Source organism: Amphiprion ocellaris, chromosome 6 (assembly GCF_022539595.1).
Source record: "Amphiprion ocellaris isolate individual 3 ecotype Okinawa chromosome 6, ASM2253959v1, whole genome shotgun sequence".
In the NCBI taxonomy this organism is placed as follows: Eukaryota; Metazoa; Chordata; class Actinopteri; family Pomacentridae; genus Amphiprion; species Amphiprion ocellaris.
Genome location: NC_072771.1, coordinates 30,648,153 through 30,661,269, shown reverse-complemented (window position 1 = coordinate 30,661,269; position 13,117 = coordinate 30,648,153). Strand labels below are relative to the sequence as shown.

Here is a 13,117-nt window from a genome sequence, read left to right as displayed (position 1 = left end):
GTGGTGTGAATGAAACTTTTGGAAAACATTTAAATTACAGATGATTCATGTAAAAGCAAAGTAATGAAACTTCCACTTTAATAACAAATCATTTGGCTTTAATAAGCAAATGTTTGTGACAACTTGCAGGTTAAGAGGTTAGATTATTTTGCATTATTCTTTTTACAGGTTCCCGACCTATTTTTTGGCTGATTAAACTTGAAAGCCAAACAGTTCCTACTTGCATCCGCTTTCACAGACCTGTGATTGATTATCAAACCAAGAAGTGTTATTTCCATCTCTGATTGTGTATTATGAGTATGTTTAGGAGTCCTGGCAAGTTAAAACTCCAGTACTTCAATAGAAAAATAAACACTTTTAGAGGAAAAAAAAAGCACATCTTAAGCAGTAATTGTGTCTTTTCCTGTCTTGCAAGAAAAACTGTGTCTACTAATTATTTTCCTTATTGATGAACCTGTTTGTCTGGCCTTGCATGTCATGAAAAAACATTGTAAGCACTGATTGCCCAGTGATTGGTTATTCAGAAGGAGTTTTTGTCTTCAAAAGGTCAGGTAGCCTAAGCAACAAGAACAGCAAACATATTTCTGATGTGCTTGCAGTGGTATCTACTAGTGCAGATAGTTGTCCTTTTATTTGTCCAGGGTTTAACATATATGTCTCTGAGAATGATCAATTGTAATCACTACTACTGCAAAAAATGCCACACAGATGTTCAGTTTATTTCAGAAAGTGTGGACTAATATAAGACCTGTGCGTCTATATCCAATTATTTGCTTGCTACTCACTGAATACACAACAGCAAGACTGCTTCACAATGATAGACAAAAGAGTTTTGTTTTTAAGGGACTCAAAATCCGATGATCTCCTGCTGAAGCAGGTGGAAAGAGAGTTACAGAAATCTGAATTCAATGAATTAAAATTATGAACAATAACTTTTTTCCTGCTTGAGACACCTACATTTAGCAATGAAGCAAAAAAATGTTGTAATGAGCATTACACTCTTTCTTTCAGTGCCCTTTTCTTTGATTTTTAGTTTTTCTATCATGACAAAACTTTCAGAAGCACTGTTTAAAACATTAATATTGACAATGAATAATTAAATTCTACAGTAAATGCACCCCTATTGAAACAGAATCTCAGTTTTTAAGAAAAGCTCGTATATAAGGGAGCAATGGGAGAAACAGAGCAGCGAACTTCAAGTCTTAAAGGAGTTGGAGCTCAGGAGTCGACATCCGAATGAAAACAAGGACCATCTGTACTGTGCCTCATTAAATTTGCAAGACCCCGTCCTATTGGTGCGATCCAACGGGTACCTAGCTATTTCCCCACAACAGATTGCAGGTGGCAGAGCATCGAAGTCTGTAGGACATTCCTTACTCCGGTTGCCTTCTAATTAGACTTAAGGGCAAAGTGGAGCCTCGGAGGACCTGAAAGGGGAATTAAGAATGAAGGCAAATGGTGTGAGATCTTAGAGGGACGGTGGGAGTGAGGGATGGAAAAAGGGAGAAGAGAGGACAGGGGAGGTGCTGGGAAAAGGTGGAGACTGACGATGGGAGAAAAGGAGGTCCTCAGTAGTTCAGTTTACGCCTGTTCTCTGAGGCCACTTCAATTTTGACAAGCTGGAGAGCTGTTTCATCATTTCTTCACAAGTCCTTTTGTCACTTTTCTAGTGACAGACTGGGAGATGAGCAGTTTAGGAACATGGACATCCAATTGTCTCTTTTCTTTTAAGATGTACATCAGCAGGTGAGTGTGATTTCTTTATTCTGAATGTCTTTATTTACAGCTTTAGAGAGCATAAACTGCATATTTTGTGGCCATGTTTGCATATTTAAGTCACACCAGTATGTTAGAGAGCTGATCACTTTCTGTAGTTTACTGCCTATAGTCATTTCAAACAGATGTAAGACACATTAATATGAGCCACAAGAGATGGGAAAATTACAACCGTGACTATAAAATTTTGATGCTCTGGAAGGATTTTATTAGTGTGCAAGGTCAAAAACATGCAGAATTTTAAAATTAGAGTCCGTGATATTAATTGTACACTGTTTTATAGGTCACCATGGTATGAACTCATACATACATGCGTCGTCATACACACACACACACACACACACACACACACACACACACACACACACACACACACACACACACACACACACTGCTTGGGTGGACATGGAAACATAAGCAAGTCTTTCATGAAATCAGCCTCTACCTGAGCTATAAAGAGCCAACTGTGCTGTGAATAAACTGATTATGGCAACACACACACACACACACACACACACCTCCACACACACACACACCTACACACACACACACAGGGTGGAGAGAGACGCACAGAGAAATGCTTGTTTCTGTCACTTCCCACCTTCAGCAGCGTCGTGGCACTCACAGTGAATGTGAGGTCAGGTTATTTCTCTTTCTGTGCATTTTACAGCAGCCAAACTAAACCTCACCAGCAAGTCCAGCAGCAACGGGACAAGGGCCTGCGCCGTGGTAACGAAATAAGTTGCTCACGGGACACTGAGGCAACATCAGGACACGATCAAATCGGTCAGTTGGTTTGCTTTTTCCTGTTGTCATTTGATTCGTTTTAGTCAGGTTCTTTCTCTGTGAAGTCTTCTGAGATGGACTTGGGTTTTTGCTGTTACATCTTTGTTCAAAGCAGGTGCACAGTAAATCTCATTAGATCTGTTTTTGTGCAAATTATTTTACATTTGATTATTTAACAATCGTTTAAAATAGTACTTACCAATCTGAGATACCCTAGGAGGGATCCATCTAAGTTGGACACACAAAATAGCAATTTTTTTTTTCCTCTGCTTTCTGGCAGCTTGGCTCCACAAAAGTCAGTAGATCTGCTGCTTTTTATATTTTGGTGCAATGGCTGATGTTCCCATTTCATATAAATAGCGTATGTGACTCCTTACACAAGGCTGTGCAAGATGCTCCTATATGCTGTATCATGTGGTTGCTGGAGAATGTAATACAAGAAAAAAAATAAGGTTTAAATAGACAGTGTTATCTTAAAACTAATGACATTCTTTTTAGCTGTAGTTGTAACTTTGTGTTTAGTGCATTTTGCCTGTAAAACACCAGCATGTAGCACTCTGACATTAGCATTTAGCTGAAAGCGATGCTGCACGGTGCCACAGACCTGCTGGTACAGCTGTACACTTGTGAAATACTGGACACTTTGGCCAGAGCATGAAAAAACAAATCTTAACCTGTAGTCTTAAGTAGCCAAAAGATTGTGAATCACTGCTTTAAAATGTGCATTTTTGTCCTCGTAGGGAATTTCTGCACTCTGGAGGTGATCTCAGCATAAACACATTTGTCCAAAGCCAATGAATGTTCAGACACTTTGTGAAGATGCTGCCTGTGGATGTGACAGACAAGGACAGCAGGAGAAAACAGGGGGTCTTTTAAAGCTATATTTTTTAATCTATAATTTAACGATGGGCTGCTCATCCTTTTGGCTGTGCATCTTCACATGACAGCGATTTTATACACCTCAGATGTTTAGGACTGCTTAAAAGACAATCCACCATGTTCAAGCGGTGGCTGCTGGCCCTGGTGGCCCGTGTCGGCCTCATTGTTCTGGGGCTCTGCTGCTGCCTGTCGATCTTCTACCTCCTGGCCTGTAAACCTGCATCTAACAGCAGCCAGCAGCCTGTAATGTGGTCTGCAGGAGCCACCAGTAAGGAGGGATACATGGCCTTGTTGCAGGAGAGGGAGGACTCTCACAGACATTACATTAACAGCCTGATGAAGCAGATCGCCCAGCTGAAGGACGCTCTCCAGGAGAGGACGCAGCAGCTGCAGGAGTCGCTGGATAAAGCTAAAACTAAAGGGATTCTGCCTCAAGGTCTGGAGAGTCTGCACAAAACCCCAGTACAGGCTGACCTGAAGGTAGAAAATATGATACACGACAATGCAGAGATGATGAAGTAAATGAAGAGTGACATTTTATATGTAGTAGTAAATGCTTCACCGTGTCCTGCAGGAGTTCTTCCGCTCCCAGCTGAACCAGGTAGAGGTGAACTCAGGTGTGAAGCTTCCCAGCGAGTATGCACTGATTCCTTTTGACACTTTCACCCTGCAGAGGTAAGTGGGAGAGCAGAGCTGTTGATGCCTCCAGGAGGGCCGTGTAATCTTCTGCTGTTCAATCTGAGCCCATGCAATGCTGCTGCTTCACACCAGAGGGATTTTTGTCACTCAGGGTCTACCAGCTGGAGACGGGGCTGACAAGGCACCCAGCCGAGAGGCCTGTGAGGAAAGATAGGCGAGACGAGCTGATGGGCACAGTGGAGACGGCTCTACATGTCCTGAACGGACCTCAGCAACATGCTGACAACATCAGGAGGAAGCACACATACTCCCCTTCAGACTTCATACAGGGTGAGCAAGAGCTCTGTTCATTCAGTCACACATTCATCTTCTTTATATGTTCTTTTGCTGGACAGTTGTCGTTTGCGCTGGACAAACACAACTGGATGCGTCCATGCCTGTATCTTTCACTTAGTGTGTTCTTGTGTCTTGTGTCTTTTTGGTTTTAAGACTGGATTTTACTATCACTGTCAGGTAGCAAAAGGATCAGCTCATGCACCAATTTGATCTTTAACAGTAAAGCAGTTTGACCAATGCACACAAAAATAGTAAAAAGTAATAATAAAACAAATAATAATTCCATGTCCAGTAAAATAAAATTAAACAAAATCAATAAAAGACAAATGAAGCTGATGAGAGGGAATAGAAATGTTGAAACTTCAATAAAATGGCTTAGACTTCGAGTTTGAAAATAAAGAGTTGGATGAAGTCTCAAGCAGAATTTATTCCTGCCTAATCTATGTTCACAGTCTCTCAAAATGTATTTACAAGCCATATATATTTGACTAAAGTCAGACTGGATAAGATTAAACTCGATATGGACCCTACAAGTGGTCGATATAAATGGGCCAAACCTACTTTACTGCATATGTTTTAGCTTCTTCCAACTCTGTTTAACTTTCATAAATCCATCTTGAAATGTCCTTGAGGTAAGGTTCAGTAATCAGCCCGCGTCCATTTATTACACTATTTGATCTTCCACCCACAAAATGTCAGCTGTCTACTCCTCTCACTCTTGTCATTTTATACTTTAATAGCCAGACAATTGATTCTCTCAACAAGAAATGAAAATGAGCAGTTTAATGAACTGTATCTGTATATGTATGATAAAGCAGAGAAATTTCAGCTTGATTGATCATGATTTTCCATCATATTCTTTTTCTCTTAGTTCAGTTTCACCACCTGTGCTTTAATTTAGAAGTTGGCATCCTAGAAACAGCTGCATGACAATGGAAAAAACTAACACTGCGATATTTAGTTTTTCTGCAATATATCTCGCAAATCTGAAAAAAATGCAGTAATTTAACAAGGTGAATAAATATATTATTTTTTAATCATTTTTGTATATTTCATTTTTAGATATAAATATAATTATATAATTTTTATATATATTTATTTAAAATAATTTGTATTATTTTTAATTATTTTATAATATATTTATTTATGTATTTAATTTGGAAAGCATTAATTATTCTCGAAGATTAGGGTGACTTTGTAGGTTAATGCATCAAAAATATTTACATTTGTTTTAAAGCTGAAAAAAGCTGTTTGAAATCTTTCTCACATAGTGTCTATCTCATTTAAACTATATTTTTTCTGTCATATTTTATTCAGAATTTCATTGTTATTACACAGGCAAATATCAGTCCTTAAACTTCTTAAAAGCCAAAAAAATACACATGGTGTAAAGTAAAATTAAGGTCACAATGATGATTGTTTCTTGTTATTTGACAGTATTTTCTGGTTTCGTTTTTATTTTTACAGTGTATTTATTGATTATTGTTGCTTTTTACATGTCACATTAACTTCCTTGGCACTATAAACTCTTTGAAAATATCTGGAAAGGCACTAATTTACCACAGTGTCAACTTCAACATCAGCTTTGTCATTTAGTAATGTACATTGTGCACAGTTAAACGAAATGACATTTCTCTTATCAGAAATAAAAGTGTTAATATTATTAAAAAAAACAAAAAACAAAACATCCCTGATGGGAGAGAAACAAACAGTCCATGTGAGGGGTGGGAGGGGTTTCTCTGTAATAAAACAATAAATAAATAAAATAGATTTATACAAATCAGTTATTTTTGTCAAACTTATTGGGAAACATGGGCCCAGTAATGTTCTCCTCCTTGTCACAGGTTTGACTCGCACAGAGCGGAACAGAGGAAGCGTTTACGAGCTGATGTTTAGAGGCAGCAGCCAGCAGGACTTCACGCAGCTCGTCCTCTTCAGGCCGTTCGGTCCGGTGCTGAAGGTGAAGAGTGAGATGGTGAACACTCGGGGGATGATCATCAACATCATCGTGCCTCTCTCCAAGAGGGCAGATGCATTCAGGCAGTTCATGAGCAACTTCAGGTATCACTTGGAAGTAAATGAACACACTGGCACCTGCTCACACACACACACACCCGTACTGTGATTGTATCGTGAAATTATTGATCTCAGACTGGAGTAACAAGTGTGGAGGAGCTGAGTGAATCTTAACAAAGGAGCCGGGCAGAAAACCAATAAGACTCCTCGCCACTCACAAATGAGAAGATATAGATTTTAAAGGCTCCACCAATGTAATCACCCTTATCTAAAAAAGGTTAACCTGGGGCTATCTGTGGGTAAAGAAGTACAGAGATATGTTGATTTGTTTACTAATTTGTCTGTGTTTTTGGATCAGAGAGGTGTGCATCCAGCAGGACGGCAGGGTTCATCTCACCGTCGTCTATTTTGGTCGAGATCAGATCGATCGGGTGAAAGCTGTGCTGGATCAGACAACCAGGTATTGCAATCGACTTCACTCATCATCTAATGTCACAATGGCCGACTGTGTCTCCCTCTGATCTGTCCAGATGTGCAGGTACAGGTCAGTTTAATCACTGATGTTGTCTTGTTCAGCTACAGCAGATTAGAGGCCACTCAGCACCTCTCCAATCCACTTTTCAATCCAGAGCACCACCATCACTACTGTCACCTCAATCAGGAACACAGTGAAGAATTGTTAGATCTTTTTTGATAGTGTCAATATAAACAGAAAACATATAAGCTTTTTAAAATAGAATTTATGGCAGAGCCGATGTACTGGGTTGCATTAGATTGCGCTGGTGTTTCTAATAAAGTGAGTGTAGATTTCCAGGTTATTATTAGTTTTAGGGTCAATTTATGTTTTGTTTTTTTTCAATTTATGTGTAATATTATCTCATAAATCTTCCACTCTGACATTCCAGTACTTGGGATTTCAATTTTAAAAGTTTCAGGTCTCCACTATAAAGTTCTGTGTTAATTCCTAATTTACATAGAATCATAATTTGCCCTAAACCAAATTTACGGCCATTTTAAACACTGCAGGAGTTCAGTACGTTTACAGAAATAATGAATACGCCTTTAAAATAAGATGGCAAATGGTCTGAATAGCCTCTGTTTCCTATTCTTACAACACATTCACAGTTATTTGTATTTTCTGACCTGAATAGTTTTAATGTGGTCTAGGTTTTTGAGTCTTTGTATCCAGTTGATATCTGCCTATCTGCTGCACAATAAAAAAATAAAAAAAATTGTTAAAAAAAAAAAAAAAAAAAAATGTCTGGCAGCAATGGTAGAATGTTGTGTATTGAAAAACTCTGAAAGGAAATTAAATAAAAAATAATAATTTTGCTGTTTTTAAATACAGTAAAACAGTTTTACAGTCACACATTGTAAAAGAACAACTTGGAAACTGTAAAAACACAGATTTTTGATGTCCACATTATTTAACTTTAAAAAAAAAAATCTAAATTAATGTTTTATTTCTGAGATTTTTCTAGATATCTGTAATTTAACAAAACTGAGAAAATCTGTAAAATAACAGTTAAACATTTATTTACTACTTTTGAATTCTTAATATACACACTTTTTCTCAAATAACTACAAATATCTGTAAAATAATGATTTTTTGCTGACTGAATGCACTAAAAATAGAGTAATTTTACAGTCAGTTGTTGTAAAAGAAGAAATTAACATCTGTGATACTACAGATTTGTTTTGTGAATGTTATTTAGAGCATTGGCCTATTGTTTTTTTTAAAAATTATTTTGCTTTTACAGTTTTAATGTAAATCTATACTTTCTATGTGATTTTATTGGTTACTATCTATAATTTAACAAATCAGAGAAATTCGTTAAAATAACAGAAAGGTACAGTTAAAATCTCTTAAAAGACATTCATTTCTTTAGAGTTTAGTCTGCACAATTAAATACACATATCCTTGCAGTTGATGCAAGATGGTTAATTGAGTGTTAGAATGATTCATGGTAAATATATTCCACATTTCAAATAATCTCTCAGTCCTTCCGAGTAAAATCAGCTGAAGCCAAAGTGAAATTGGTGCTAGAGTCAAAGCTGAGTTGCAAAGTCTTTAAAATGTTATCATGACAGAAGCTGAAACTATGTGACTCAAGTCTGTACCTCATAATAACAGCAAGTAAATGTAAGACAAAGATGACATTCACTTCTTCTCCTCAACTCTCACAGATGTGCCTGTGCTGCACTGCAGATATTTTGGGCAAAAGATAAAAACGAAGTATAAGTTGGAGAGTATCAGTGTTTTACAGCTGCAGGCTATTAAAAAGTAAGTCCTGTGAAGCCTCTGCACCTCCAGAGACCAACACTCACAGCCACATACATACACCCCTCTGTAGTGTGCAGGCTGGGATGATAAAATCATAATGGAGAATCTTTATCTCCTCAGGCTTCAGTGATCAAAATACAGCAGATCCTCTGCGAGTTGTTAACTATGTAATACTGCAACAGCCTGATGAGCCTTTTTGTCTGCAGGCTGGTTGGAGCTGCTTTAATTTCAAACTGAAACCAGAACATCAGAGTACCTGTTATAGTTAAACACGGATGACAACCCTCATGTCTTTCCCTCAGAGAGACTCGGTTCAGGAGCTTCACGCTGATCCAGCTGAATGAGGAGTTTTCTCGTGGCCGTGGCTTAGACGTGGGCGCCAGGGCTTGGAGGCGGAGCCAAAACGTCCTCCTCTTCTTCTGTGATGTCGACATCCACTTCACCGCCGACTTCTTAACCTCCTGTCGTCTCAATGCAGAACCTGGTGAGAGACAAGAGCTTTTTCAGCAACATTTTTACCAAATATTCCAAAGATGTTATTCAAATCCTACTGCAACCTGTTTCCATTAGAATAAAACAACTCAGGTTGAAGCTGGTTGATGGTGGTAATAATGTCTACAGCTTTTCTGTTTAACCATTTGATTACCTATTAATTCTTATCAGTTCAGGCCTTTCACCTGGGATAAGCTTTAGCTTCCTGCAACCTTCAACAGAATTTTAACAGCAGTTAGAGATAATGAATAGACAGAATTCCCAACATAAGCCATCTCAAGGGTAGCCAGGGTCTAAATATTTCTTACTAGGACACTTAGCGGAACTTAATCATCTATGCTGTCTGTTGCTCCAGTGCTGACCCAAGACCTGTAGTATGAAGGAAGGTTTAGGGTTACTGAGGTAATATGATGTTTAACCCTCAGTTATGTGGTGGTGGTTCACTTTAACAAGACAACTTATGCTGCACACTTAACCTGCTTTGGAGAAGTTTATCTTCATGATAAAAGATCAGTGCCAAACCCATTAATGAGTCAGTGCTTTTGAATAATGCCATCACCATTTGTAGAGGATCCCTTGAAGCTCAGTGTGTAAATTGTGAAATAAGAAGGGTTTTTAGACCTTTTTAGAGGACAGAACAGATACAAAGTCTTGTATTTACTTTTGTTGCTGTCAAATAATCTACTGCTGCACCTCTATTAGTACAGTTAAGACTCAGCTTTGCAGATTGTTTAGTCAGTAGCAAAGAAATTATTCCAGGCCACTTCAGATCATCCTCAGATCCCTTTGTAGTAGAAAGCAGATCACATTTTATACCTTTAATGTGCAACCATAGACTGTGTGTGGGTATGAAAGGGTTTGCTTCCAATTAATTTCTTCAAGAAATCCTGACGAGGAGAGAAAGCATCTGCAGCATATCGTCAATTCTTACAGACACAGGTTGAGTTTTGCAAACTACTAATTGCCCACACGAGGTATGAGAATTTTAAAGGTGTAGGCGACACATATATCGAGAACACTGACTTTGGAGATCACAGTCTACTTCGTAGAAGATGCTGTCATTACCGGAGCAGCATTAGTGACACCTGTAGTTCTTCTGCTAGTATGAGAACTTGCACTAACTGCAGAATGGAAATAATGATCTGATTCTGTCCCTGACTTCATCAGTAAGTCATCAGAAGCTGGCTGCCGGTCACTCGTTACTGAGTCTCTGGAGAAGGTGGTCTGTTACTTCTTTGTTCAGGTGGTTCCTGCTGCCCATACAAACTATCCAGCTTTTATTTTTTTCACTCCAATTAAATGTGCTGCAGCTGCCAGTAATGAAAAATGCATCACCCAACAACAAGAGCTTAAAACAGAAACTGTGTATTGTACAGCTGGAATCACTGCTGCGTTAAAATTTTAAAATAAGTTATTTTGTTTTATCTATGTTTTACACATCCTCTGTCTATTTTTAATCATTTCTTTTTTGTTTTTACAGGCTGTGCTACAAGGACACACATCGCATTAGTGTATTTATGTGAATGCGCCTCTGAGCATGTCTTTTCTTTTAGGTAAGAAAGTGTACTACCCAGTGCTCTTCAGCCAGTACAACCCGTCCATCATCTACAGCAATCAGACTCTCCTGCCCTCCCTGCAACAACAACTGGTAGGTAAACAAATCACATGCAAACTGTTCAATTATCAAAGGTCATCTTGATGCAAGAGACTGATTTCCAGGTGCTACTGTTGTCTCAGGTGATCAGGAAGGAGAGTGGATTCTGGCGAGACTTTGGGTTCGGCATGACGTGCCAGTACAGGTCTGATTTCATCAACATAGGTAATGACAGAGCTTCTTTATGATTTACTCTGCTGCAACAGTTGATCTCAAAGTCAATAAAATGTTACTGCTAACTGTCCATTTCTTAATGCACATGTGTATTTTCTCTTCCTAAATCTTTTAAGTAGCTGTGAACAAAGTGTTAAAGTATATTTTTTCTACCATTATGACCTTTTACTGAGTGATATTTTACATATTTGAATGATCGATCTCCCTGCTGTGTGTTTCTCCTTTTTTAAACATGAACACAATCCAATTTGTGAAACAAGGATGACACTTTTAACCATAACTATAACTGACATTAAACGGTGTGTAAATTCAACTATCACAGGTCCTCCATGTTGCAGAATTATCATGAAGAAGTTTTCTATGTGGAAACGGAGTTGAAATCTCAATGATTTATAGCTCATTAATTGTATTTTTCTATGTATATATATATATATCAACTAGTCTTTACTTTTTCAGTGTCAAATGAGTGAACACAGTAACACAGAAACCAACAGGCAATAATAAGGTTGCAACTCACAATTATTTGCGTTATCAATAAATGTTTTAAAAAACAGATTTTTTTTTGTGATTAAAATGTAAGAAAATAGTGATTGTTATTACTTGGCCACATGTGCTGTAGTTTTAAATGATGAACATAAAAACTTGGCAGAACTGGTTCAAAATAATCTGTATAGTTAATATATTTGAAAAGCTGCTGACAGTTAATTTTTGCCATTAATACTAAAAAAAATGACAAAACTGGAGTCAGTTAATTTTCTGTCCCTGAATTAATCCATCCATCCATCCATTATCTATACACCGCTTATTCCTCACTAGGGTCGCGGGGGGTGCTGGAGCCTATCCCAGCTGACTCGGGCGAAGGCAGGGGACACCCTGGACAGGTCGCCAGTCTGTCGCAGGGCTACACATATAGACAAACAATCACTCACACATTCACACCTACGGGCAATTTAGAGTAATCAATTAACCTCAGCATATTTTTGGACTGTGGGAGGAAGCCGGAGTACCCGGAGAGAACCCACGCATGCACAGGGAGAACATGCAAACTCCATGCAGAAAGATCCCGGGAAAGCCGGGACGTGAACCAGGGATCTTCTCGCTGCAAGGCGAAAGTGCTAACCACTACGCCACTGTGCAGCCCCTGAATTAATCAATTATTCAAATAATTATTTCACCTCTGAAGTAGCCTGCTGGCTGGGTGGTTTTGGGGGATGCATAGTGAGTATCAAGAGCCAAATTAAAGACAAATTCCTTATTTAATGTAGCTGGGATTTCTGTGTTTCCTTTCAGGTGGTTTTGACCGGAGCATTAAAGGCTGGGGGTTGGAGGATGTGCACCTGTACAGGAAATACCTTCACAGTAAGCTGATGGTGATTCGCTCTCCGTCTCGAGGCCTTTTCCACTTGTGGCACGAGAAGAGCTGCGCAGACGAGCTTCCTCCAGACAAATACAAGATGTGCATGCAGACCAAGGCCATGAGCGAAGCCTCGCACGGCCAGCTGGGGGAGCTCTTCTTCAGACGGGAGATAGAGCTGCACTTAAACTCCCAGAAACTGAGAGAAAACTAATGAAGAAAATCACATAGGCTACTGTGATATTGGTATTCACTGTTACGTTCTGTTTTTTAATAATTTAAGGTTAGTAGTTATATTGTGGCATTCAGGTTATGTTGAAAACAAAGACAAAAAGATGATTCTGTTTAATTATTTTCCTCCATGGGCACAAAAACTTGCAGGAACAGTCATCAGTAACAAATTGTGTTTGATCTTTTGTTTTAATAAAGCTGTGAAAGAGACGGTCTGTTTGTCTGTTGTATGCATTTTACTTAATAGTTTCTGTAGGTTTCCATAGTGTAATAAAAGGAGAAGGAGGATTTCCTGAAATAACAGTATTTAGAAAGTGACATGCATGTTCCTTTTGTGTCTCATTATTACGAATAAAAACTGCAAGTTGAATTTCTTCCAAAATGACAGTTTCTGGACATAATATACAAAAATGTCCCCTCTAAAGTCACTTAAGAATTGCAACATGAGCTTATTGATTTATGATGAGTAACTCTGAGGCTGATCAAAGTGCTCCTT

General features: G+C 38.5%; 1 protein-coding gene across 1 annotated transcript; it reads left to right on the top strand.

Annotated features, from left to right (window-relative positions):
• The first annotated feature begins 9 nt into the window (after nt 1–9).
• On the top strand, nt 10–12,832 carry LOC111564714 (chondroitin sulfate N-acetylgalactosaminyltransferase 1-like). Its single transcript, XM_023264471.3, has 11 exons — nt 10–1,746; nt 2,447–2,562; nt 3,303–3,921; nt 4,016–4,116; nt 4,232–4,410; nt 6,261–6,477; nt 6,791–6,892; nt 9,019–9,200; nt 10,762–10,856; nt 10,946–11,027; nt 12,327–12,832. Exons 3-11 carry the CDS (start codon nt 3,559–3,561, stop codon nt 12,602–12,604), a joined length of 1,599 nt encoding a protein of 532 aa, XP_023120239.1. The 5' UTR covers nt 10–1,746; nt 2,447–2,562; nt 3,303–3,558; the 3' UTR covers nt 12,605–12,832.
• Nucleotides 12,833–13,117: the final 285 nt, after the last annotated feature.

Excerpts from the sequence above, each read along its gene's own strand:
- LOC111564714 (XM_023264471.3), top strand. The coding sequence starts at position 3,559 with ATGTTCAAGCGGTGGCTGCTGGCCCTGGTGGCCCGTGTCGGCCTCATT. Across the intron at positions 4,117-4,231 it reads GACACTTTCACCCTGCAGAG|GGTCTACCAGCTGGAGACGG; the intron begins GTAAGTGGGAGA and ends TTTGTCACTCAG. Across the intron at positions 4,411-6,260 it reads CCCTTCAGACTTCATACAGG|GTTTGACTCGCACAGAGCGG; the intron begins GTGAGCAAGAGC and ends TCCTTGTCACAG.